General features: G+C 46.1%; 1 protein-coding gene across 2 annotated transcripts in view; it reads left to right on the top strand.

Moving 5' to 3' along the window:
• The window catches only part of shisa4 (shisa family member 4), a 75,294-nt gene extending 50,206 nt beyond the window's left edge, over positions 1–25,088 (top strand). For both annotated transcript variants that reach the window (XM_078546905.1, XM_078546904.1), the window contains 3 exons: positions 1,652–1,759; positions 23,271–23,378; positions 23,999–25,088. In XM_078546905.1, the coding sequence (XP_078403031.1) occupies positions 1,652–1,759; positions 23,271–23,378; positions 23,999–24,024 (242 nt within the window). In that variant the 3' untranslated portion in view covers positions 24,025–25,088. The remainder of the gene's footprint in view (positions 1–1,651; positions 1,760–23,270; positions 23,379–23,998) is intronic.
• The last annotated feature ends 442 nt before the right edge of the window (positions 25,089–25,530 follow it).

The following is a 25,530-nucleotide window of genomic DNA, read 5'->3' as shown; positions in this document are numbered from 1 at the left end:
GACCATTCAGCCAATCCTGCCTGCAGCAGCTCCCTGAGCAAGCAATACAAGTGCCATTACCCCACTTTCTCCCTGTAACCCTGCACATTCTTCCTTTTCAGATGATAATCCAATTCCTTCTTGAATGCCTTTATTGAATCTGCCTTCACCATACTCTCAGGCAGTGCATTCCAGACCCTAACCACTCGTTGCGTGAAAAAGTTTTTGCTCATGTCCCCATTTCTTCTTTTTCCAATTACCTTAAACCTGTGCCCTTTTGTTCTCAATTGTTCTACCAGTGGGAACAGTTTCTCCCTATCTACTCTGTCCAGGGCCCTCATGATTTTGAATAGCTCTGTCAAAACTCCTATCAATCTTCTCTTCTTCAAGAAGAGCAGTCCCGACTTCCCCAATCTATCTACATAACTGAAGTTCCTCAACCCTGGAACCATTCTCATGAACCTTTTCTGAACTCTCTCTAAAGCTTTCACATGTTTCCTAAAGTGTGGTGCCCAGAAATGGACATAGTACTCCTGTTGAGGCCGAAGCAGTGTTTTATCCAGGTTTATCCTTGCTCTTGTATTCTATGTCCCTATTATTAAAGCCTAGGATACTGTACAGTTTATTAAACATACTGTCAACCTGTCCTGTCACCTTGAATGACTCATGCACGTATACACTCAGGTCCTACACCCCTTTTGGAATTGTACCCTTGATTTTAAATTGTCTCTCCGTGTTCTTCCTACAAAAATTAATCACTTCACACTTCTATGCATTGAATTTCATTTGCCACCTGTCTGCCCATTCCACCAACTTGTGTACATCCTTTTGAAGTTCTACACTATCCTCCTTAGTTCACAGTACTTCCAAGTTTTGTATCATCAGAAAACTTTGAAATTGTGCCCTGTACACCAAGGTCTAGGTCATTAATATATATCAGGAAAAGCAAGGGTCCCAAAACCGAACCCTGGTGAGCTCCACTACAAACCTTCCTCCACCCTGAAAAACATCCATGAACCACTAATCTCTGTTTCCTGTCATTCATCCAATTACATATCCATGTTGCTATTGTACCTTTTATTTCATGGGCTCTAACTTTGCTCACAAGTCTATTGTGTGGCACTGTACCAGAAGCCTTTTGGAAATCCATGTATGCTTCATCAACACCATTACCCTCATCCACCCTCTCTGTTACCTCTTCAAAAAACTTAAGCCAGTTAGTTAAACATGATTTTATGTTAAGAAATCCGTGTTGGTTTTCCTTAATTAACCCACATTTGTCCAAGTGGTTATTAAGTTTGTCTCAAATTATTGTTTCTAGAAGCTTGCTATACTTGCTGTAATCTTCACAGGTCAGTGAGCCAATCAGAACATACCAGTCACTGGCCAGTGAGCCAGACAGATTGTGGGTGATGATGTGTTAATGTATGTGTGTGTAATTTGTGTGTGTTATGAACATATGTTACTGTGTGTATGTTGATGTACATTTGTTGATGCACAAGTGTATTAATGTATGTGCATATGTTAATGTACATGCATATTAATGTACATGTCCGTTAATGTGCGGTTGTTAATGTAAGTACACGTTATTGTGTGATTGTTAATGTACATATGTCTTAATGTATACATGCGTTAATGTGCATGTGTATTAATGTGTGATTATTTGTTCCAGGTGGAAGAGAGGTGATTCGCAGTTTCCCTATGCAGCCAACCAATCTACCCAGCATGCCTCCTGGAGCATACCCTCTGTATCCAACAGCTCCTGGCTATGGTGTTGCAGGTAACTTCTAATTTGCTTAATTAAAACTTATTAAATCTCTAACTTTTCCCAGGTCTGATCAAATGCCATTGACCAGAAACATCAACTTTGTTCCTCTTTTCACAGATGCTGCCAGACCTGCTAAGTATTTCCAGCATTTACTGTTATTTCAGATTTCCAGCATCTGCAGTATTTTGCTTTTGTGTTCGAGTGAACACAAGTTGTGTCTAACATTAGACAAGTAACAGTCGGAATGGGATGAGCCTGGAGCTGGCAGTTTTAGCGTTTCAGTGATGGGCAGAGTTACACGGTGGCTGTCTCGTTGCAATAGTACAATATTGTACTTTCATTGCAATTATAATCCTGACAAACAGAATATAGGCATATGAACGCAGGCATGAAACATTCAACATGTTGAGTTGTACAAAAGCACTGTGACACTTTTCATTTTGTCTGGATTGCCTGAGCTAATTTCTTTTTACTTTAGATTCAACTTGGTTCGGTCTAACACAAAAGCAAAATACTGCTGCCAATGCTGGAAATCTGAAATTAAAAACTGAAAATGTTGGAAATACTCAGGTTTGGCAGCATCTGTGGAAAGAGGAACAGAGTGAGGCTGAGTGTCTTGGGCTACAGGAAGATATAAACGGGATTGTGAAATGGGCAGATAAGTGACAGATGGAATTTAACCCTGAAAAGCGTGAGGTGATACCCTTTGGAAGGAGTAATTTGACAAGGAAGTATTCAATGAACGGCATGACACTAGGAAGTTCTGAGGAACAAAAGGACCTTGGCGTGTGTGTCCATAGATCTCTGAAGGCAGAGGGGCAAGTTAGTGGGATGGTGAAAAAGGCATATGGGACGCTTGCCTTTATCAGTTGAGGCATAGATTACAAAAGTAGGGAGGTCATGTTGGAGTTGTATAGAATCGTGGTGAGGCCACAGCTGGAGTACTGTGTGCAGTTCTGTTTGCCACATTATAGGAAGGATATGATTGCAGTGGAGGGGGTGCAGAGGAGATTCACCAGGATGTTGCCTGGGATGAAACATTTAAGTTATGAAGAGAGGTTGGATAGGCTTGGGTTGTTTTCGTTGGAGCATAGAAGACTGAGGGGCGACCTGATCGAGGTGTACAAGATTATGAGGGGCATGGACAGGGTGGATAGGGAGCAGCAGTTGAAGGATGAGTCACAAGGGGACATAAGTTCAAGGTGAGGGGCAGGAGGTTTAGGGGGGATGTGAGGAAAAACCTTTTTACCCAGAGGGTGGTGACGGTCTGGAATACGCTGGTGGAGGCAGGTTGCCTCACATCATTTAAAAAGCACCTGGTTGAGCACTTGGCACGTTATAACATTCAAGGCTATGGGCCAAGTGCTGGTAAATGGGATTAGGTTGGTAGGTCAGGTGTTTCTGACATGTTGGTGCAGACTCGATGGGCTGAAGGGCCTCTTCTGCACTGTGTGATTCTGTGATATGAGAGAAAAAAATTCTCCTAATCTCTGTCTTAAATAGTAGATCTCTTATTCTTAAACTGTGTCTCCTGGTTCTCGTCTCTCCTGCAAGTGGAAACATCCTCCCAGTATCTATCCTATCAAATCCCCTCAGGGACCTTATATGTTTCAATAAGGTAACCTCTCATTCTTCTAAACCCCAACGGGTATCGGTCCAACCTTTCCTCATAAGACAAGCTCCTCACCCCAGGAATGAGTCTCGTGGACCTTCTCTAAACTGCTTCTAACATAGTTATATATTTTTTCGAATAAGGAGACTAAACTGTACATACTATTCCAGACATGGCCTCATCAAGGCCATGTGCAGCTGCAGTAAAATTCCCCTACTTTTATACTCCATTCCCCTTGCAATAAATGCCAATGTTCCATTTGCCTTCCTAATCACTTGCTGTACCTGCACACTAACTTTTTGTGCTTCATGCGCCAGGACACCCAGATCCCTCCGTATCACCGAGTTCTGCAATCTCTCTTGATTAAATAGTATACTGCTTTTCTATTCTTCCTGCCAAAATGGGCAAATTCACATTTTCCAACATTATACTGCACCTGCCAACTTTTTTCCCATTCACTTAACCTATCTATATCCCTTTGCAAACTGTCTACCTTCTCTTGACAACTTTCTTTCCTTCCTATCTTGGTGTTATTGGCAAATTTAGCTACCATACATTTGGTCCCTTCATCTAAATCATTGATGGAGATTGTAAATAGCTGAGGCCCCAGCACTGATCCTTGTGGCACTCCACTTGTCACAGCTTGCCAATCAGAAAAAGACCCATTTATCCTTGCTCTCTTCTTCCTGTTACCAGAGAAAACTGCATTGGGAGCAACGAATGCAGTAGACTAAGTTGAGGGAAGTGCAAGTGAAGTGCTGCTTCACTTGAAATGAGTGTTTGGGCCCTTGGACGGTGAGGAGAGAGGAAGTGAAGGGACAGGTGTTGCATCTTCTGCGGTTGCATGGGAAGGTGCCGTGGGAGGGGGTTGAAGTGTAGGGGGTGATGGAGGTTTCCTCTACATTGGAGAGACCAAACGCAGACTGGGTGACCGCTTTGCAGAACACCTTCGGAATGTCCGCTAGCATTACCCAGACCTCCCTGTCGCTTGCCATTTCAACACTCCACCCTGCTCCCATGCCCACATGTCCATCCTTGGCTTGCTGCATTGTTCCAGTGAAGCTCAACGCAAACTGGAGGAACAGCACCTCATCTTCTGACTAGGCACTTTACAGCCTTCCGGACTGAATATTGTGTTCAACAACTTTAGATCATGAACTCTCTCCTCTATCCCCACCCCCTTTCCGATTTTCCCTCTCCTTTTTGTTTTTTCCAATAATTTATATAGATTTTTCTTTTCCCACCTATTTCCATTATTTTTAAATGTATTTCCATCCATTGTTTTATCTCTACCTTTTAGCCTTTTTCGATTCCTTCCCCCCACCCCACCCCGACTAGGGCTATCTGTACCTTGTTTGTCCTGCTTTCTACCCTTAATTAGCACATTCCTTTAGATAATATCACCACCTTCAACATCTCTTTGTCCTTTTGTCTGTGACATCTTTTGGTTATCCCCACCTATCACTGGCCCTCTACCTAGCTCTTCTTGTCCCAACACCACCCCCCCCCTCCCTCCCCTTAAACCAGCTTATATTTCACTCCTCCTCTATTTTCAGTTAGTTCTGTTGAAGAGTCTTGCAGACTCAAAACATCAACTGTGCTCCTCACCATCGATGCTGCCAGACCTGCTGAGTTTTTCCAGGTATTTTAGTTTTTGTTTTTGTTTTGGATTTCCAGCATCCGCAGTTCTTTGCTTTTATATCTGTTATCTCCTCCCTGACTTCCTTCAGCAGCCTCGGAAACAATCCATCTGGCCCTGGTGACTTATCAACTTTCAAGGATTTTAACCCTTCGAGTACTTCCTCTCTCTTTATGACTATCCCATCCAATATCCCGCAGTGTTCCTCCTGGACTACTGTATCTACATCTTCCCTTTCCTTTATAAACACGGAGACAAAATATTCATTCAAACCCCTTCCCACAGCCTATGCAACACAAGTTTCCATCTTCATCTCTGATAGGCCCCACTTTTTCCTTAACCAATCTTTTAGCATTAATGTATTGGTAAAACACCTTTGGGTTATCTTTAACTTTACTTGCTAATCTTTTTTCATGCCCTCTCTTTGATTTCCTTATTCCCTTTTTTACTTCGTTCCTGGGCTTCCTATATTCGTCTAGGCTATCTGCAGTGCTTAGTTCTTTGTGCCTATCGTACGCTTTCTTTTTCTGTTTGATCTTCCCCTGTATTCCTTTAGACAAATAGGGAAGTCTAGATTTGGCAGTACCACTCTTATTTTTGTAGGGGACATGTCTACTTTGTACAATTAGGATCTCGCTTTTCAGTGCTTCCCACTGGTTTTCAACTGTTTTATCTTCCAGCAGTGCTGTCCAGTCCACCTCAGCCAAGTCCCTTCTCATTTCTGCAAAATTTGCCTTCCCCCAGTTCAAGACTTTTACTCCTGCCTTATCTCTGTCCTTTTCCATGGTAATGCTAAATCTAACAGAATTGTGATCACTGCCCCCGATATGGTTGCCAACTGTCACTTCACCCACTTACCCTTCTTCGTTCCCCAAGACTAAGTCTAGAATTGCACCTCCTCTCGTTGGGTTTGTCACTAATTGGTTGAAAAAATTTTCCTGGACACACTGCATGAAATTTTCCATCTCAGTGCCCCTTTTATTGTTTGAATCCCAGTTGATATTAGGATAGTTGAAGTCTCCTACTATTATTGCCCTCTTGTTCTTACAGGCAAAAATTTGCCTACATATTTGTTCTTCTATCTCCCTTTCACTATTTGGGAGTCTGTAGTATACTCCCAGTAGTGTGACTGCCCCTTTTTTATTTCTAAGCTCAATCCATAAAGCCTCGTTTGCTGACCCATTTAGTATATTATCCCTTCTCACAACTGGAATTGATTCTTTAACCATTAGTGCTAACCACCCCCCCCCTCCTTTTTTTATCTCCTACTCTATCATGTCTGAAGACTCTATAACCAGGGATATTAAGCTGCCTGTTTTGTCCCTCCTTCAGCCAGGTGTCCGTTATAGCAATGACATCCTGCTGCCATGTGTCTACCTGTGCCCTTAATTCATCTACCTTGTTTGTAATGCTCTTTGCATTGAAGTATAAACAGTTTAACCCCGTCAATTTCCCTTGCTGGACACTTTGTAAACTTTGCTTCTCCTGTAACTCCATGTCTATCATAACGTCCCTAGCTAATATTCCACTTCCATTTTTCTGATCTGAATCTGACCTATCTGATCCTACTCCTGGGATCCCATCCCCCTGCCACACTAGTTTAAATACTCCCCAACAGAACTAGCAAAAGCCCCTGCAAGGACACTGGCCCCAGCTCTGCCTAGGTGCAGCCTGTCCGGTTTATACAGGTCCCACATTCCCCAGAACTGGTCCCAGTGCCTCAAGAACCTGAATCCCTCCCGGCTGCACCATCTCTCCAGCTACGTGTTCTTTTGGTCTATCCTCTTATTCCTTCTCTCGCTAGCACGTGGAACTGGGAGTAATCCTGAGATTACTACATTTGAGGTCCTGCATTTTAATTTATCCCCTAACTCCCTGTACTGAGCTTGCAGGTGCTCATCCCTTAGTTTATCTATGTTGTTGGTACCAATGTGTACCACGATCACTGGCTGTTTACCTTCCCTCCCCAGAATGTCCTGCAGCCACTCAGTGACATCCTGGACCCTGGCACCAGGGAGGCAAAATGCCATCCTTTATTCACATTAGCGGCCACAGAAGCGTCTGTCTGTGCCCCTAACTATTGAATCCCCTATCACTATAGCCCTGCCACTTGTTTTCCTCCCGCCCCTCTGAGCAGCAGAGCCACCCGCGGTGCCGTGAACTTGGCTGTTGCTGCTTTTCCCTGAAAGGCCATCCCCCCCAACAGTATCCAAAGCGGTATATCTGTTAGAGAGGGGGATGACCACAGGGGACTCCTGCACTACCTTCTTGAGTCTTTTCCTGTTCCTGATGGTCACTCATTCACTTTCTGCCTGTGTAATCTTCACCTGCGGTGAGACCACCTCGCTAACTGTGCTGTCCATGTCTTGCTCAGCATCGCGGATGCTCCACAATAAGTCCACCCGCAGCTCCAGCTCCGAAATCCGGTTAGCTAGAAGTTGCATTTGGACACACCTTCCACACACATGATCACCAGGGATGCTGGAAGCGTCCCTTATTTCCCACAACCTGCAGGAGGAGCATATCACGGGTCTGAGTTCTCCTGCCATGACGTCCCTCTCGATTAAGCTAGTTACTCCCTAAAAAAAATGTCATTGGTACCAATGTGGATCATGACAACTGGATCCTTCCCCTCCCACTGCAAGTTCTTCTCCTGCCCCAAGTAGCACCCTGGCACCAGACAGGCAACATAGCAGCCTGGACTCATGCTCTTGGCTGCAGAGAACTGTCTATACCTCTGACTATACTGTTCGCTACTCCCCCTGCTTGAACGGCTCCCTGTACCCATGGTGTTATCATCAGTTTGCTCATTCACCTTACAGCTCTCGCTTTCATCTACACAAGCTCAAGAATCTCAAACCTGTTGAACAATTGCAAAGGCTAACGCCCCTTCACTTCTAGTTTCTGGGTCCCCATATCTGCCTCACTCACAGTCACACCCTCCTATCCCTGACCAAATCAGAAGACTTAAACCAAAGGGGTGTGTCTGTCTCCTGGTACAAATTGCCTAGGGAATTTTCCACCTCTCTGATGAATTGCAGTGTTTGCAGCTCGGCCTCCAGCTCAATGACTCTGAGCCGAAGCCCCTCAAGCAGCAGAGACTTAGTGCAGACGTGTTTTCCCTGGATCACACCAGTGTCCAGGAAACCCCACACTCTACAGTCACAACACATCACTTGCCTTCCCATTATGTATTAATTAATTTATTATTTTTTTTCTTAATTAATTTATAATTAATGAACCTTACTACTCTCAAGCTCTATTAACTCAAGTAAAGCTGACGAATAATGATAAAACCTTACAAGTACAAAAATGTTATGAGTTTTGAAGTTAAATTAGTAACATACTCACGAACCAAACACTTACCTGTTTCCAAAAACAGAATTACCTGGAAAAACTCAGCAGGTCTGGCAGCATCGGTGGAGAATAAAAGAGTTGACGTTTCGAGTCCTCATGACCCTTCAACAGAACTAAGTAAAAATAGGAGAAGGGTGAAATATAAGCTGGTTTAAGGTTAGGGGGAAAGAAGTTGGCGGGGGGTGGGGGGGATGGTTGGTTGTAGGGACAAGCAAGCAGTGATAGGAACAGATAATCAAATGATGTCACAGATAAAGGAACAAAGAGGTGTTGAAGGTGGTGATATTATCTAAGAGAATGTGCTAATTAAGAATGGATGGCAGGACACTCAAGGTACAGCTCTAGTGGGGGTGGGGTGGAAAGACTGACAGGGCATCACAGGTATAGATTTAAAAATAATGGAAATAGCTGGGAAAAGAAAAATCTATATAAATTATTGGAACAAACAAAAGGGAGGGGGAAGAAACGGAAAGGGGGTGGGGATGGACGAGGGAGTTCAAGATCTAAAGTTGTTGAATTCAATATTCAGTCCGAAAGGCTGTAAAGTGCCTAATCGGAAGATGAAGTGCTGTTCCTCCAGTTTGCGTTGGGCTTCACTGGAACAATGCAATAAGCCAAGGACAGATATGTGGGCAAGAGAGCAGGGTGGTGTGTTAAAATGGCAAGCGACAGGGAGGTTTACGTCTTTCTTGCGGACAGACCACAGGTGTTCTGCAAAGCGGTCGCCCAGTTTACGTTTGGTCTCTCCAATGTAGAGGAGACCGCATTGGGAGCAATGAATGCATTAGACTAAGTTAGGGGAAATGCAAGTGAAATGCTGCTTCACTTGAAAGGAGTGCTTGGGCCCTTGGACGGTGAGGAGAGAGGAAGTGAAGGGACAGGTGTTGCATCTTCTGCGTGGGCATAGGGAGGTGCCATAGGTGGGGGTTGAGGAGTAGGGGGTGATGGAGGAGTGGACCAGGGTGTCCCGGAAGGAACGATCCCTACGGAATGCCGCCAGGGTGGGTGAAGGGAAGATGTGTTTGGTGGTGGCATCATGCTGGAGTTGGCAGAAATGGCGGAGGATGATCCTTTGAATGCGGAGGCTGGTGGGGTGATAAGTGAGGACAAGGGGGACCCTATCATGTTTCTGGGAAGGAGGAGAAGGCGTGAGGGCGGATGCGCGGGAGATGGGCTGGACACGGTTGAGGGCCCTGTCAACGACCGTGGGTGGAAAACCTCGGTTAAGGAAGAAGGAGGACATGTCAGAGGAACTGTTTTTGAAGGTAGCATCATCAGAACAGATGCGACGGAGGCGAAGGAACTGAGAGAATAGGATGGAGTCCTTACAGGAAGCTGGGTGTGAGGAGCTTTAGTCGAGGTAGCTGTGGGAGTCGGTAAGCTTGTAATGGATATTGGTGGACGGTCTATCACCAGAAATTGAGACAGAGACGTCAAGGAAGGGAAGGGAAGTGTCAGAGATGGACCATGTGAAAATGCTGGAGGGGTGGAGATTGGAAGCAAAATTAATAAGTTTTCCAGATCCCAACGAGAGCGTGAAGCAGCACCGAAGTAATCATCGATGTACAGGAGAAAGAGTTGTGGGAGGGGGCCGGAGTAGGACTGGAACAAGGAATGTTCCACATACCCCATAAAGAGACAGGCATAGCTGGGGCCCATGCGGGTACCCATAGCCACACCTTTTATTTGGAGGAAGTGAGAGGAGTTAAAGGAGAAATTGTTCAGTGTGAGAACAAATTCAGCCAGACGGAGGAGAGTAGTGGTGGATGGGGATTGTTCGGGCCTCTGTTCAAGGAAGAAGCTAAGGGCCCTCAGACCATCCCGGTGGGGGATGGAGGTGTAGAGGGATTGGACGTCCATGGTGAAGAGGAAGCGGTTGGGGCCAGGGAACTGGAAATTGTTGATGTGACGTCAGGTGTCAGAGGAATCACGAATGTAGGTGGGAAGGGACTGAACAAGGGGAGAGAGAAGGGAGTCAAGATAACGAGAAATGAGTTCCGTGGGGCAGGAACAGGCTGACACGATCAGTCTGCCAGGACAGTTCTGTTTGTGAATTTTGGGTAGGAGGTAGAAGCGGGCCGTCCGAGGTTGGGCGACTATCAGGTTGGAAGCTGTGGGAGTAAGATCTCCAGAGGAGATGAGGTCAGTGACAGTCCTGGAAACAATGGCTTGATGTTTAGTGGTGGGGTCATGGTCCAGGGAGAGGTAGGAGGAAGTGTCTGCGAGTTGACGTTCAGCCTCCGCGAGGTAGAGGTCATGCGCCAGACAACAACAGCACCACCCTTGTCAGTGGGTTTGATGACAATGTTGGGGTTGGACCTGAGAGAACGGAGTGCAATAAGTTCAGAGAGAGACAGATTAGAATGGGTGAGAGGAGCAGAGAAATTACTGAATATTGAAGTCAACAACTTTAGATCTTGAACTCCCTCGTCCATCCCCGCCCCCTTTCCGTTTCTTCCCCCTCCCTTTTGTTTTTTTCCAATAATTTATATATATTTTTCTTTTCCCAGCTATTTCCATTATTTTTAAATCTATACTTGTGATGCCCTGTCAGTCTTTCCACCCCACCCCCACTAGAGCTGTACCTTGAGTGTCCTGCCATCCATTCTTAATTAGCACATTCTCTTAGATAATATCACCACCTTCAACACCTCTTTGTTCCTTTATCTGTGACATCTTTTGATTATCTGCTCCTATCACTGCCTGCTTGTCCCTACAACGAACCCCCCCCGTCAACTTCTCTCCCCCCAACCCCCCGCAACCTTAAACCAGCTTATATTTCACCCCTCTCCTATTTTTACTTAGTTCTGTTGAAGGGTCATGAGGACTCGAAACGTCAACTCTTTTATTCTCCGCCGATGCTGCCAGACCTGCTGAGTTTTTCCAGGTAATTCTGTTTTTGTTTTGGATTTCCAGCATCCACAGTAGTTTTTTGTACTTACCTGTTTCCCTCTGACGTCACTTTTTTTTCCACAGTATGGTTAGCTCGTTATAAAGTCTCTCCGCTCTCTCGCTATTTAAAAAGTCTCCCCTCTCTCTCGCTCTTTATGAAGTCTCCCCCACGCTCTCGCTCTTTATGAGGTCTCCCTCGCTCTCTCGCTCTTCATGAAGTCTCCCCCGCTCTCTTGCTCTCTGTGAACTCTTCCTCCGCTCTCTCGCTCTTTACGAAATCTCCTCCATCTCTCATTCTTTGTGAAGTCTCTCCCACTCTTGCTATTTATGAAGTCTCCCCGCACTCTTGCTCTTTAAGAAGGCCCCCTCGCTCTCTCACTCTTTATGAAGTTCCCTCTGCTGTCTCACTCTTTATGAAGGCTCCCTCGCTCTTGATGAAGTCTCTCCCACTCTTTTTGAAGTCTCTCGGCACTTTTTCTCTTTATGAATTCTCCCCCACTCTCTCAGAATCACAGAATCACACAGTGCAGAAGAAGCCCTTCGGCCCATCGAGTCTGCACCAACACGTGAGAAACACCTGACCTTACCTACCTAATCCCATTTACCAGCACTTGGCCCATAGCCTTGAATGTTATAATGTGCCAAGTGCTCATCCAGGTGCTTTTTAAAGGATGTGAGGCAACCTGCCTTCACCACCCTCCCAGGCAGTGCATTCCAGACCGTCACCGCCCTCTGGGTAAAAAGGTTTTACCTTACATCCTCCCTAAACCTCCTGTCCCTCACCTTGAACTTATGTCCCCTTGTGACTCATCCTTTAACTAAGGGGAACAGCTGCTCCCTATCCACCCTGTCCATGCCCCTCATAATCTTGTACACCTCGATCAGGTTGCCCCTCAGTCTTCTGTGCTCCAACGAAAACAACCCAAGTCTATCCAATCTCTCTTCAAAACTTAAATGTTTCATCCCAGGCAACATCCTGGTGAATCTCCTCTGCAGCCTCTCCAGTGCAATCACATCCTTTCTACAATGTGGCGACCAGAACTGCACACAGTACTCCAGCTGTGGCCTCACCACGGTTCTATACAACTCCAACATGACCTCCCTACTTTTGTAATCTATGCCTCGATTGATAAAGGCAAGTATCCCATATGCCTTTTTCACCACCCCACTAACATGCTCCTCCACCTTCAGAGATCTATGGACACGCACACCAAGGTCCCTTTGTTCCTCAGAACTTCCTAGTGTCATGCCATTCATTGAATACTTCCTTGTCAAATTACGTCTTCCAAAGTTTATCACCTCTCACTTTTCAGGGTTAAATTCCATCTGCCCATTTAAACATCCTGTCTATATCTTCCTGTAGCCCAAGACACTCAACCACACTATTAACCATCTGGCCAATCTTTGTGTCATCCGCAAACTTACTAATCCTACCCCACACATAGTCATCTATGTCGTTTATATAAGTGATGAATAATAGGGGACCCAGCACCGATCCCTGTGGTATGCCACTGGACACTGGCTTCCAGTCACTAAAGCATTCTTCTGTCATCACCCTCTGTCTCCTACAACTAAGCCAATTTTGAATCCACCTCATCAAGTTACCCTGTATCCCATGTGCATTGGCCTTCTTTATATAAGTCTTCCATGTGGAACCTTGTCAAAGGCTTTGCTGAAATCCATATAAACTACAACAACTGCACTACCCTCATCTACACACTTGGTCACCTCCTCAAAAAATTCAATCAAATTTGTTTGGCATGACCTCCCTCTGACAAAGCCATGCTGACTATCCCTGATCAAACCTTGCTTCTCCAAGTGGAGATAGATACTCTCCTTCAGAATTTTCTCCAATAGTTTCCCTACCACTGAGGTGAGACTCACTGCCCTGTAGTTCCTTGGCTTCTCTCTACTCTCTCATTCTTTATGAGGTCTGCCCCGCTCTCTCGCTCTTCATGAAGTCTCCACGCTCTCTCGTTCTTTATGAAGACTCCCCCGCTCTCTTGCTCTTTATAAAGTATGTTCCCCACCCTCTTGCTTGTTATGAAGTCTCCCTTACTCTCTCACTCTTTATGAAGTACATCCCGCACTACTGTTGTTCATGAAGTTTCCCCCACTCTCTCGCTCTTCATGATATCTCCCCCACCCTCTCACACTTTATGAAGTCTCCTCGCTCTTTTGCTGTTTCTGAAGCCTCCCTGCTCTCTCACTCTTTTTGAAGGCCCCCTCGCTCTCTCGCTGTTCCTGAAGACTCCCCATTCTTTCACTCTTTATGAAGTCTCCTCCACTCTCTTGCTCTTCATGATATCTCCCCCACCCTCTCACACTTTATGAAGTCACCCCGCTCTCTCGCTGTTTCTGAAGACTCCCTTGCTCTCTCACTCTTTATGAAGCCCTCCTCGCTCTCTTGCTCTATATGAAGGCCCCCTCGCTCTCTTGCTCTTTATTACGTCTCCCTTCCTTTGTCGCTCTTCATGAAGTCTCCCCCACTCTCTCACTCTTTATGAAGCCTCCCCCGCAGTCTGGCTTTTTATGAAGTCTCCCCACGCTTTCGCTCTTTGAGTTCTCCCCCACTCTCTCACTCTTTATGAAGTCACCCTGCTCTATCGCTCTTTATGAAGTCTCACCTGTTCTATCGCTCCATTTGAAGTCTTCCCCAATCTCTTGCTCTTTATGAAGTCTCCCTCGTGCTCTCACTCTTTATGAAGGCCCCCTCGCTCTCTTGCTGTTTCTGAAGCCTCCCTACTCTCTCGCTCTTTTCGAAGGCCCCCTCGCTCTCTCGCTGTTCCTGAAGACTCCCCATTCTTTCACTGTTTATGAAGTCTCCCCCACTCTCTTGCTCTTCATAATATCTCCCCCACCCTCTCACACTTTATGAAGTCACCCCGCTCTCTAGCTGTTTCTGAAGACTCCCTTGCTCTCTCACTCTTTATGAAGCCCTCCTCGCTCTCTTGCTCTATATGAAGGCCCCCTCGCTTTCTTGCTCTTTATTACGTCTCCCTTGCTTTTCACTCTTCATGAAGTCTCCCCCCGCGGTCTGGCTTTTTATGAAGCCTCCCCATGCTTTCGCTCTTTGAGGTCTCCCCCACTCTCTCACTCTTTATGAAGTCACCCTGCTCTATTGCTCTTCATGGAGTCTCTCCACTCTCTTGCCAGTGAAGTCTCCCCGTTCTCTCGCCCTTTATGAAGTCTCCCTCACTCTCTCCCTCTTCATGAAGCCCCTCCGCTCTCTCGCTCTTTATGAAGTCTCTCTCACTCTCTCACTCTTTATGAAGTTCCCCCCAATCTCTTGCTCTTTATGAAGCCTCCCTCACTCTCTCATTCTTTATGAAGGCCCCCTCGCTCTCTTGCTCTATATGAAGGCCCCCTCGCTTTCTTGCTCTTTATTACGTCTCCCTTGCTTTTCACTCTTCATGAAGTCTCCCCCCGCGGTCTGGCTTTTTATGAAGCCTCCCCATGCTTTTGCTCTTTGAGGTCTCCCCCACTCTCTCACTCTTTATGAAGTCACCCCGCTCTATCGCTCTTCATGGAGTCTCTCCACTCTCTTGCCAGTGAAGTCTCCCCGCTCCCTCGCCCTTTATGAAGTCTCCCTCACTCTCTCCCTCTTCATGAAGCCCTTCCGCTCTCTCACTCTTTATGAAGTCTCTCTCACTCTCTATGAAGTCCCCCCCAATCTCTTGCTCTTTATGAAGTCTCCCTCACTCTCTCACTCTTTATGAAGTCTCCCTCGCTCTCTCATTCTTTATGAAGGCCCCCTCGCTTTCTTGCTCTTTATTACGTCTCCCTTGCTTTTCACTCTTCATGAAGTCTACCCCCGCGGTCTGGCTTTTTATTAAGCCTCCCCATGCTTTTGCTCTTTGAGGTCTCCCCCACTCTCTCACTCTTTATGAAGTCTCTCTCACTCTCTATGAAGTCCCCCCCAATCTCTTGCTCTTTATGAAGTCTCCCTCGCTCTCTCACTCTTTATGAAGTCTACCTCGCTCTCTCATTCTTTATGAAGGCCCCCTCGCTCTCTTGCTCTTTATGAAGTCACCCCGCTCTATCGCTCTTTATGAAGTCTCACCTGTTCTATCGCTCCATTTGAAGTCTTTCCCAATCTCTTGCTCTTTATGAAGTCTCCCTCGTGCTCTCACTCTTTATGAAGGCCCCCTCGCTCTCTTACTGTTTCTGAAGCCTCCCTGCTCTCTCGCTCTTTTCGAAGGCCCCCTCGCTCTCTCGCTGTTCCTGAAGACTCCCCATTCTTTCACTGTTTATGAAGTCTCCCCCACTCTCTTGCTCTTCATAATATCTCCCCCACCCTCTCACACTTTATGAAGTCTCCCCGCTCTCTAGCTGTTTCTGAAGACTCCCTTGCTCTCTCACTCTTTATGAAGCCCTCCTCGCTCTCTTGCTCTATATGAAGGCCCCCTCGCTTTCTTGCTCTTTATTACGTCTCCCTTGCTTTTCACTCTTCATGAAGTCTCCCCCCGCGGTCTGGCTTTTTATGAAGCCTCCCCATGCTTTCGCTCTTTGAGGTCTCCCCCACTCTCTCACTCTTTATGAAGTCACCCTGCTCTATTGCTCTTCATGGAGTCTCTCCACTCTCTTGCCAGTGAAGTCTCCCCGCTCCCTTGCCCTTTATGAAGTCTCCCTCACTCTCTCCCTCTTCATGAAGCCCCTCCGCTCTCTCGCTCTTTATGAAGTCTCTCTCACTCTCTCACTCTTTATGAAGTCCCCCCCAATCTCTTGCTCTTTATGAAGTCTCCCTCGCTCTCTCACTCTTTATGAAGTCTCCCCCAATCTCTTGCTCTTTATGAAGTCTCCCTGCTCGCTCGCTCTTTCTGAAGTCTTCCACACTCTCACTCTTTATGAAGGCCCCCTCGCTCTTTTGCTCTTTATGAAGGCTGCCCAACGCTCGCGAACTTGACGAAGTCAGGCCACTCGCTCGTCCTTTAAGAAGCTTCCCCCTTGCGCTCACTCTTTATGAAGTCTCCTCCGTCTTTCACTCTTTATGAAGTCTCTTCCACTCTCTCGCCCTTTATGAAGTCTCCTGTGCTCTCTCGCTCCTTATGAAGTCTTCTCTGCTCTATTGCTCAGTATGAAGTCCTGCCCGCTCTCTTGCTCTTTAGAAGTCTCCTACTCCATTACTCTTTATGAAGTCTCCCCCACTCTCTCGCTCTTCACTTGGTCTCCCCCACTTTCTTGCTCTTTTTGAAGTCTCTCCCACTCTCTCGCTCTTTATGAAGTCTCTCTCACTCTCTCACTCTTTATGAAGTGTCCCTGCTCTCTTGCTCTTTATGAAGTCCCCCTCGCTCTCTCGCTCGTTATGAAATCTCCCCATTCTCTCACTCTATATGAAGGCCCCCTCGCTCTCTTGCCCTTTATGAAGTCTCCCTTGCATTATGGCTCTTCATGAAGTCTCCCCCACTCTCTCACTCCTTATGAAGTCTCTCCTGCTCTCTCTTTTTGAAGTCTCTCTGTACTTTTTCTCTTTCTGAAGTCTCCCTCGCTTTGTCGCACTTTATGAAGTCTCCCCCCTCACTCTTTGTGAAGTCTCCTGTGCTCTCTCGCTCCTTTTGAAGTCTATCGCACTTTTTCGCTCTTGATGAAGTCTTCTCTGCTTTCTCGCTCTTTACGAAGTCTCCCCGTTCTATCACTCTTTATGAAGCCTCCCCACTCTATCGCTCTTCATGGATTCTCCTCCGCTCTCTCGCTCTTTATGAAGGCACCCCAAAGCTCGCGAACTTCATGAAGTCAGGCCACTCACTCGTCCTTTAAGAAGTCTCCTGTGCTCTCTCGCTCCTTATGAAGTCTTCTCTGCTCTATTGGTCACTATGAAGTCTTGCCCATTCTCTCGCTCTTGATGAAGTCTGTCTCATTCTCTCGCTCTTTATGAAGGCTCCCTCGCTCGCTCACTCTTCATGAAAGGCCCCTCGCTCTCTTGCTCTTCATGAAATCTCCTCCGTTCCTTCGTTCTTCATGATGTCTGCTCCGGTCTTTCACTCTTAATGAAGTCACTCTGCACTTTTTCTCTTTATGAAGTCTCCTGTGCTCTCTCACTCCTTATGAAGTCTGTCACACTCTCTCGCTCTTTATGAAGGCCCCCTCGCTCTCTCGCTGTTTCTGAAGTCTCCCTTCTCTCTCGCTTTTCTTGAAGGCCCCCTCGCTCTCTCAATCTTTCTGAAGTCTCCCCGATCTCTCACTCTTTCTGAAGGCCCCCTCACTCTCTCACTGTTTCTGAAGTCTCCCTGCTCCGTCGCTTTTCGTGAAGGCCCCCTCGCTCTCTCGATCTTTCTGAAGTCTCCCCGCTTTGTCGCTCTTTATGGAATCTCCCCCTCTCTCGCCCTTTTTGATGCCTCCTCTGTGCTCTTGCTCTTAATGAAGTTCCCCACTCCTTTTCTCTCTGCAAAGTCTCCCCTCCTCTCGCTCTTTATGAAGTCCCCCTCGCTTCCTCACTCTTTATGAAGCCTCCCCCACTCTCTCACTCTTTGTGAAGCCTCCCCCACTCTCTCACTCTTTATGAAGTCTCCCCGCTCTCTAGTTGTTTCTGAAGCCCCCCTTGCTCTCTCACCCTTTATGAAGCCCCGTTCACTCTTTTGCTTGATATGAAGGCCCCCCCCGCTCTCTTGCTCTTTATGAAGCCTCCCTTGCTTTGTCGCTCTTCATGAAGTCTCCCCCACTCTCTCACTCTTTATGAAGCCTCCCCCATTCACACTCTTTATGAAGTCTCACTCGCTCTCTCGCTCTTTATGAAGTTTCCCCACTTCTTTTCTCTCCATAAAGTCTCTCTGCTCTCTCATTCTTTATGAAGTCCCCCTCGCTCTCTTCTTCTTCATGAAGTCTCCTCCGCTCTCTCACTCTTTAAGGGGCCTTCCCCACTCTCTTGTCTCTCGTTCTTTATGAAGAGTTCTCCGCTCTATATGAAGACACTCTATGAAGTGTCCCCCGCAGTCTCAGTCTTTATGAGGTCTCCCCGCTCTATCGCTCGTTATGAAGTCTTCCTTGCTCTCTCACACTTTATGAAGTCTCCCCAGCTCTCTCACTGTTTATGAAGTCTCCTCGCTCTCTCACTCTTTATGAAGTCGTCCCCCGCTCTCTCGTCTCTTGCTCTTTGTGAAGCGTTCTCTGCTCTATCGCTCTTTTTGAAGACTCCCCTGCCCTCTCACTCTTTATGAAGTTTCCCCCACTCTCTCACTCTTTCTGAAGCCTCTCTCGCTCTCTTCCTCTTTGTGATGGCTCCCCACTCACTAGCTCTTTATGAAGTCTCCCCCACTCTCTCGATCTTTACGAAGTCTCCCTTGCCCTCTCACTCTTCATGAAGGCCCACTTGCTCTCTTGATCTTTATGAAATCTCCTCCGCTTTCTCACTCTTTATGAAGTCTCTCATCACTTTTTCTCTTTATGAAGTCTCCCTCACTCTCTCGTTCTTTATGAGGTCTTCACTTTGTCGCTGCTCATGAAGTGTCCCCTGTTGTTTCACTCTTAATGAAGCCTCCCTTGCTCTCTTGCTCTTTATGAAGTCTCCCCGCTCTATCACTCTTTACGAAGTCTCCGCCACTCTCTCGCTCTTTATGAAGTCTGCCTCGCTCTCTCACTCTTTATGAAGTCTCACTGCTCTCTCGCTCTTTCTGAAGCCTCCCTCGCTCTCTCACTCTTTACAAAGTCTTCCCCGCTCTCTTGTGTCCCTCTCTTTATGAAGAATTCTCTGCTGTATATGATGACTCTCCAACTCTATCACTCCCTATGAAGTTTCCCCTGTGGTCTCACTCTTTACGAAGTCTTCCCTGCTCTCTTGTGTCCCTCTCTTTATGAAGAGTTCTCTGCTCTATATGAAGACTCCCCCGCTCTATCGCTCCCTATGAAGTGTCTCACATGGTCTCACTCTTTATGAAGTCTTTCCCGTCCTCTCACTCTTTTTGAAGTCTCTCGTCACTTTTTCTCCTTATGAAGTCTCCCCCACTCTCGCTCGTTTTGTCGCTGTTCATGAAGTCTCCCCCAGTCTCTGACTCTTTGTGAAGTCTTCCACGTAGTCTCACTCATTATGGCATTTCCCCCGTTCTCTCACTCCTTATAAATTCTCCCTCACTCTCTCACTCTTTATGAAGTCACTCCCACTCTCTCACTCTTTATGAAGTTTCCCCACTTCTTTTCTCTCCATAAAGCCTCTCCGCTCTCTCACTCTTTATGAAGTCCCCTTCGCTCTTTTCTTCTTCATGAAGTTTCCTCTGCTCTCTCACTCTTTAGGGAAGCTTCCCCACTATCTTGTCTCTTGCTCTTTATGAAGTGTTCTCCGCTCTATATGAAGATACCCTATAAAGTGTCCCCTGCAGTCTCAGTCTTTATGAGGTCTCCCCGCTCTATCACTCGTTATGAAGTCTCCGTTGCACTCTCACACTTTATGAAGTCTCCCCTGTTCTCTCGTCTCTTGCTCGTTATGAAGCGTTCTCTGCTCTATCGCTCTTTTTGAAGACTCCCCTGCTCTCTCACTCTTTATGACGTTTCCCCCACTCTCTCACTCTTCATGAAGTCTCCCCGTGTTTTTCACACTTTATGAAGCCTCTCCCACTCTCTCGCTCTTTCTGAAGCCTCCCTCGCTCTCTCGCTCTTTATGATGCCTCCCCGCTCACTAGCCCTTTATGAATGCCCCCTCACTCTCTTGATCTTTATGAAGTCTCCCCCACTCTCTCGCTCTTTATAAAGTCTCCCTCGCCCTCTCACTCTTTATGAAGGCCCCCTTGCTCTCTTGCTGTTTATGAAACCTCCTCCGCTTTCTTGCTCTTTATGAAGTCTCTCGTTACTTTTTCTATTTATGAGGTCTCCCTCACTCTCTCTTTCTTTATGAAGTCTCCCTCGCTTTGTCGCTGCTCATGAAGTGTCCCCCGCGGTCTTACTCTTAATGAAGTCTCCCTTGCTCTCTTGCTCTTTATGAAGTCTCCCCGCTCTATCGCTCTTTACAAAGTCCCCTCCACTCTCTCGCTCTTTATGAAGTCTCCCTCGCTCTCTTGCTCTTTATGAAGTCTCCCCCACTCTCTTGCTCTTTATGAAGTCTCACTGCTCTCTCGCTCTTTCTGAAGCCTCCCTCGCTCTCTCACTCTTTATGAAGTCTTCCCCGCTCTCTTGTGTCCCTCTATTTATGAAGAGTTCTCTGCTCTATATGAAGACTCCCCCGCATTATCGCTCCCTATGAAGTGTCCCTCGTGGTCTCACTCTTTATGAAACCTTTCCCGCTCTCTCACTCTTTTTGAAGTCTCTCATCACTTTTTCTCTTTATGAAGTCTCTCCCACTCTCTTGTTCTTAATGAAGTCTCCCTCACTTTGTCGCTGTTCATGAAGTTTCTGACTCTTTATGAAGTCTCCCCCGTGGTCTCGCTCTTTATGACATCTCCTCCACTCTCTCACTCTTTATAAAGCCTCTCCCATTCACTCGCTCTTCATGAAGTCTCCCCCACTCTCTCACTCTTTATGAAGTTTCCCCCACTCTCTCACTCTTTATGAAGTCTCCCCCACTCTCTCACTCTTTATGAAATCTCTCCCACTCTCTCACTCTTTATGAAATCTCTCCCACTCTCTCGCTCTTTAAGAAGCCTCTGCCACTCTCTTGGGCTTCCTGAAGTCTCTCTCTCTCTTCATGAAGACCCCCTCGATCTTTTGCTCTTTATGAAATCTCTTCCGTTCTCTCGCTCTTTATGATATTTTCTCCAATCTCTCTCTTTTTGAAGCCTCTCCGCACTTCTTTTCATGAAGCCTACGTGCTTTCTCGCTCTTTATGAAGTCTGCCTCATCTCTCCCTCTTCATGAAACCTTCTCCACTCTCTTGTCCTTTATAAAGCCTCCCCGCTCTCTCGCTCTTCATGAAGTCTCCCCCACTCTCTCTTTATGAAGGTCCCCTCGCTCTCTCACTCTTTATGAATGTCCCCTTGCTCTCTCACTCTTTATGAATGTCCCCTTGCTCTCTCACTCTTTATGAAGGTCCCCTCACTCTCTCACTCTTTATTAAGGCCCCCTCTCTCTCTCGATCTTTCTGAAGTCTTCCCGCTTTGTCGCTCTTTCTGAAATCTCCCCACCCCTCTCTCGCCCTTTATGATGCCTCCTCTGTGCTCTCGCTCTGTATGAAGTTTCCCCACTCCTTTTCTCTCTATAAAGCCTCCCCACTCTCTCGCTCTTTATGAAGTCCCCCTTGCTCTTTTCCTCTTCATGAAGTCTCCTCCACTCACTCACTGTTTATGAAGTCTTCCCTGCTCTCTTGTCTCTTGCTCTATATGAAGAGTACCCCGCTCTATCACTCCATATGAAGTGTCCCCCGCGGTCTTACTCTTTATGAAGTCTCCCTCACTCTCTCACTCTTTATGAAGCCTCTCCCGCCCTCTCCCTCTTCATGCAGTCTTCTCCTCACTCTCGCTCTTAATGAAGTCTCCCCGCTCTCTCGCTCTTCATGAAGTCTCCCTGCTCTCTTGCTCTTTATGGAGTATCCCAGCTCTCTCGCTCATCGTGAAGTCTTGTTCTTTATAAAACCTCCTCCATTCTCTCACTCTTTATGCAGTCTCCTCTGCTCTCTTGCTATTTATGAAACCTGTCCCACTCTCTCTCGCTCTTTGAAGTCTCCCTGCTCTCTCGCTCTTTATGAAGTCTCCCCCCGCTTTGTCACTCTTTATGAAGTCTCTCTCGCTCTTTGAAGTCTCCTTCGCACTCACTCTGTATGAAGTCTCTACGCTCTCGCCCTCTTCATGATGTCTACCCGCCCTCTCGCTCTTGATGAAGTCTCCCCTACTCTCTCGCTCTTCATGAGGTCACCTCCACTGTTTCACTCTTTATGAAGCCTTCCTTTTTCTGTCGTTCTTTATGACGCCTCCCCTGCTCTCTCGCTCTTTATCAAGTCTCCGCCACTCTCACGTGCTTTTATGAAGCCTCTGCCACTCTCTAGTGCAGTACAGAGGGAGTGCTGCACTTGTCATTCTTTTGTATGAGCTGTTAAACTGAGGGTCCCTCTGCCCCCTTGGGTAGACATAAAAGATCCCATGGCATAAAGCCGGGGGGCTATCCCTGGTGTCCTGGCTGATGTTCATTCCTCAGTTAACATCACAAAAACAGATGATGTGGTTATTATCACATTGCTGTTTGTGGGAGTTTGCTGTGTGCAAATTGGCTGCTGTGTTTCCAACATTACAGATTACATTTCAACAATACTTCATTGGCTTTAAAACACTTTGGGACATCCTGTGGTTGTGACAGACGCTGTAGAATTGCATGTCTTTTTTTAATAATGCCTGTATTAATGTATATTTGTCTTTTTAGGTCCGAGAGAAATGACTCACAACTACCCAATGCAGCCAGCCTATCCAGCCAATATGCCTCCTGCACCATATGCTCCATACCCATCAGCTCCAGCTTACAACGCTCGCTCTTGATGAAGTCTCCCCTACTCTCTCGCTCTTCATGAGGTCACCTCCACTGTTTCACTCTTTATGAAGCCTTCCTTTTTCTGTCGCTCTTCATGATGTCTCCCCTGCTCTCTCACTCTTTAGGAAGTCCCCTCTCTCTCTCTCTCTCTCTCTTTATCAAGTTTCCCTCGCTCCCCCTCTGTGTCGTTCTTTATGACGCCTCCCCTGCTCTCTCGCTCTTTATCAAGTCTCCGCCACTCTCACGTGCTTTTATGAAGCCTCTGCCACTCTCTAGTGCAGTACAGAGGGAGTGCTGCACTTGCCATTCTTTTGTATGAGCTGTTAAACTGAGGGTCCCTCTGCCCCCTTGGGTAGACATAAAAGATCCCATGGCATAAAGCCGGGGGGCTATCCCTGGTGTCCTGGCTGATGTTCATTCCTCAGTTAACATCACAAAAACAGATGATGTGGTCATTATCACATTGCTGTTTGTGGGAGTTTGCTGTGTGCAAATTGGCTGCTGTGTTTCCAACATTACAGATTACACTTCAACAATACTTCATTGGCTTTAAAACACTTTGGGACATCCTGTGGTTGTGACAGACGCTGTAGAATTGCATGTCTTTTTTTAATAATGCCTGTATTAATGTATATTTGTCTTTTTAGGTCCGAGAGAAATGACTCACAACTACCCAATGCAGCCAGCCTATCCAGCCAATATGCCTCCTGCACCATATGCTCCATACCCATCAGCTCCAGCTTACAACGCTGCAAGTATGTTCTAATTATTAATACAAGCAGTGAGCTCTTGTCAGGACTGTGAATGCGTCTAAACACACTTGGGGTAATTAACTTATAATGTCTGATGAGGGACCTTTTAATTGTTACAGCCATGGGAAAGAAGAGTTTGGGGGATTGGGGTTGGGATTCTTCACAGTCAACTCCTGTCAGTGCCTTCTGTATTGCAGAGTCGGAGATAGTGTAGGTCTGTTGGAGAGATGGTCCAGACTTGCCAATATAGATATGCCAGGATGTCAATGTAGAGCTGTCTGGGAGTCATTCTAGTCTAAACACATCAACATAGACGTGAGAGGGTGTTGGCATCAACCAAGGGTCTGCAACCTGTGGCTCTATTGATAAATTCAATTCATGTAAATATGTTTTGATTATATATGCAAATGATGCATTCTACTGGCAATTTGCTAAGCATTTGGTTTAGAAATGCCAATTTTTTGTCTCACAGCTTCCAAAAGTGCTTATTTTTGGCAATTTATTTTTCAAAGGCTCTACAGGTTTGGCGAGCCCTGGTCTAGAAGCTCTATGGATAGTGTATTGTTGTCAACAATGCTAAGTTGAAGTCTAATCTAACGTGTTTTACTTGTTTGCTTTTATAGCTGCTCCCCCATACGCCTCATCGTAGCTGGTAAGAGGAGGAGCTGGCACACACTGCCCATCCCCATCTCCAGTGTGTAGTTGACTGGTAACACACACAGTTTGTCTGACAGGGCTGTAAACTGGAATACACCACTTTGCATGACTGCCTTAGACTCCTCGTTTGTGGAAGTTTAATTTTGAACTCCAGATAATCGGCATTATTATTCTTTACCCTTAATACGCTCAGAGTTTATTTGCACTTCTTTATTTATTTATTGATGTTATTTCACCCTGCACCAATGTGTTCTTTTGCTTTAGGTGTAATGCACAGATTGAAAGTGTTATCAATGGTTCTGCAGTTTCACACAGTCTGTTTGTACAATGTCAATTTCAAGTTTAACAATATCATTACTTTATTTGTATTAAGAAAGCTTTGAGAAATTTGATGGAAGGCTGGACTTGGTGTGAACAACGTTGTAAGAAGAATCATTCAAAGTGTAATGTAATGGCTGAATGATTAATTGGAGGGTGTGGCGAGGGTGGTGTATGTGTGTCCGTGTTTGTGAATGTGTGTCCGTGTGTTTGGCTGTGTGTGTTTGTTTGTGTCATTGTGTGTGTGTCTTTGTGTGTCTGTCATTGTTCATGTTTGTGTCTTTGTGTGTCTCTGTGTGTGTGCATCTGTGTGTTTGTGTGTGTGTGCACGCACGTGTGTGTGTGTTGCTCTCTAACTCATTTTGTGATTTGTTTCGAATGGTTATGTCTGCAGCCAACCTCAACAAATGAAACCTAACGGAGAGCAGAAATGTTGTTGGAATTTTGCAGATGGCTGATTTTTTAAAAATTAACTGTCAGTAAGAAACTTGGAACCTGGCCTGTGGCTGATGTTTGTGATGTTTTGTACGTTTTTCATGAGCTTCAGAAGAAATATTAATTAAACCCCTAGCACTTGGATGTAGATTCCCAATAAAAAAATCAATGTAATTTCTTATTGTTTCACAAGAACTCTGTTGTTTTGTCTTTTTCTCAGCAGGCTGTAACACTGTAAGAAATTGAGACAGGATATGATCTATGGTTGCTGCTTCAAGAATATTAAAACTCCAGCCTCTCAAATGTCACTTTTTAATTTAGTCTCAGTGTGTGGGCATTACTAGCAAGGCTGATATTAACTGTCCATCTCTTGTTGTTCTGTGAACGTGCTAACCTGCCATCTTTTTGAACTAGCACAGTCCATGCATCCTCTTCAGTGGAAAATTAAGACTCAACCATGTTGGTGTGGGTCTAAGATGACATACAGGCCAGACTGGGTAGGTTTTCTTCCCTGAAGAGATATTAGTAACAACAGCAGCTTATATTTATATCACACCTTCAAGATGCTTCACAGGAGGGTTATAAAGCATGATTTTACACTAAGCCACAGAAAGGGATGTTAGGGCTGACGGCCAAAAACTTGGCCAAAGAGGTAGGTTATAAGGAGCATTGTGAGGGAGAAGAGAGAGCTGCAGAGGTTTAGAGAGGGAATGTCAAAGCTTAGTGCCTTGCCAACTGAAGGCTC

This window comes from Cetorhinus maximus, chromosome 8, assembly GCF_964194155.1.
Source record: "Cetorhinus maximus chromosome 8, sCetMax3.hap1.1, whole genome shotgun sequence".
Lineage (NCBI taxonomy): Eukaryota > Metazoa > Chordata > Chondrichthyes > Lamniformes > Cetorhinidae > Cetorhinus > Cetorhinus maximus.
The sequence above is the reverse complement of the archived record's forward strand: the minus strand, read 5'-3'. Positions and strand labels throughout refer to the sequence as shown.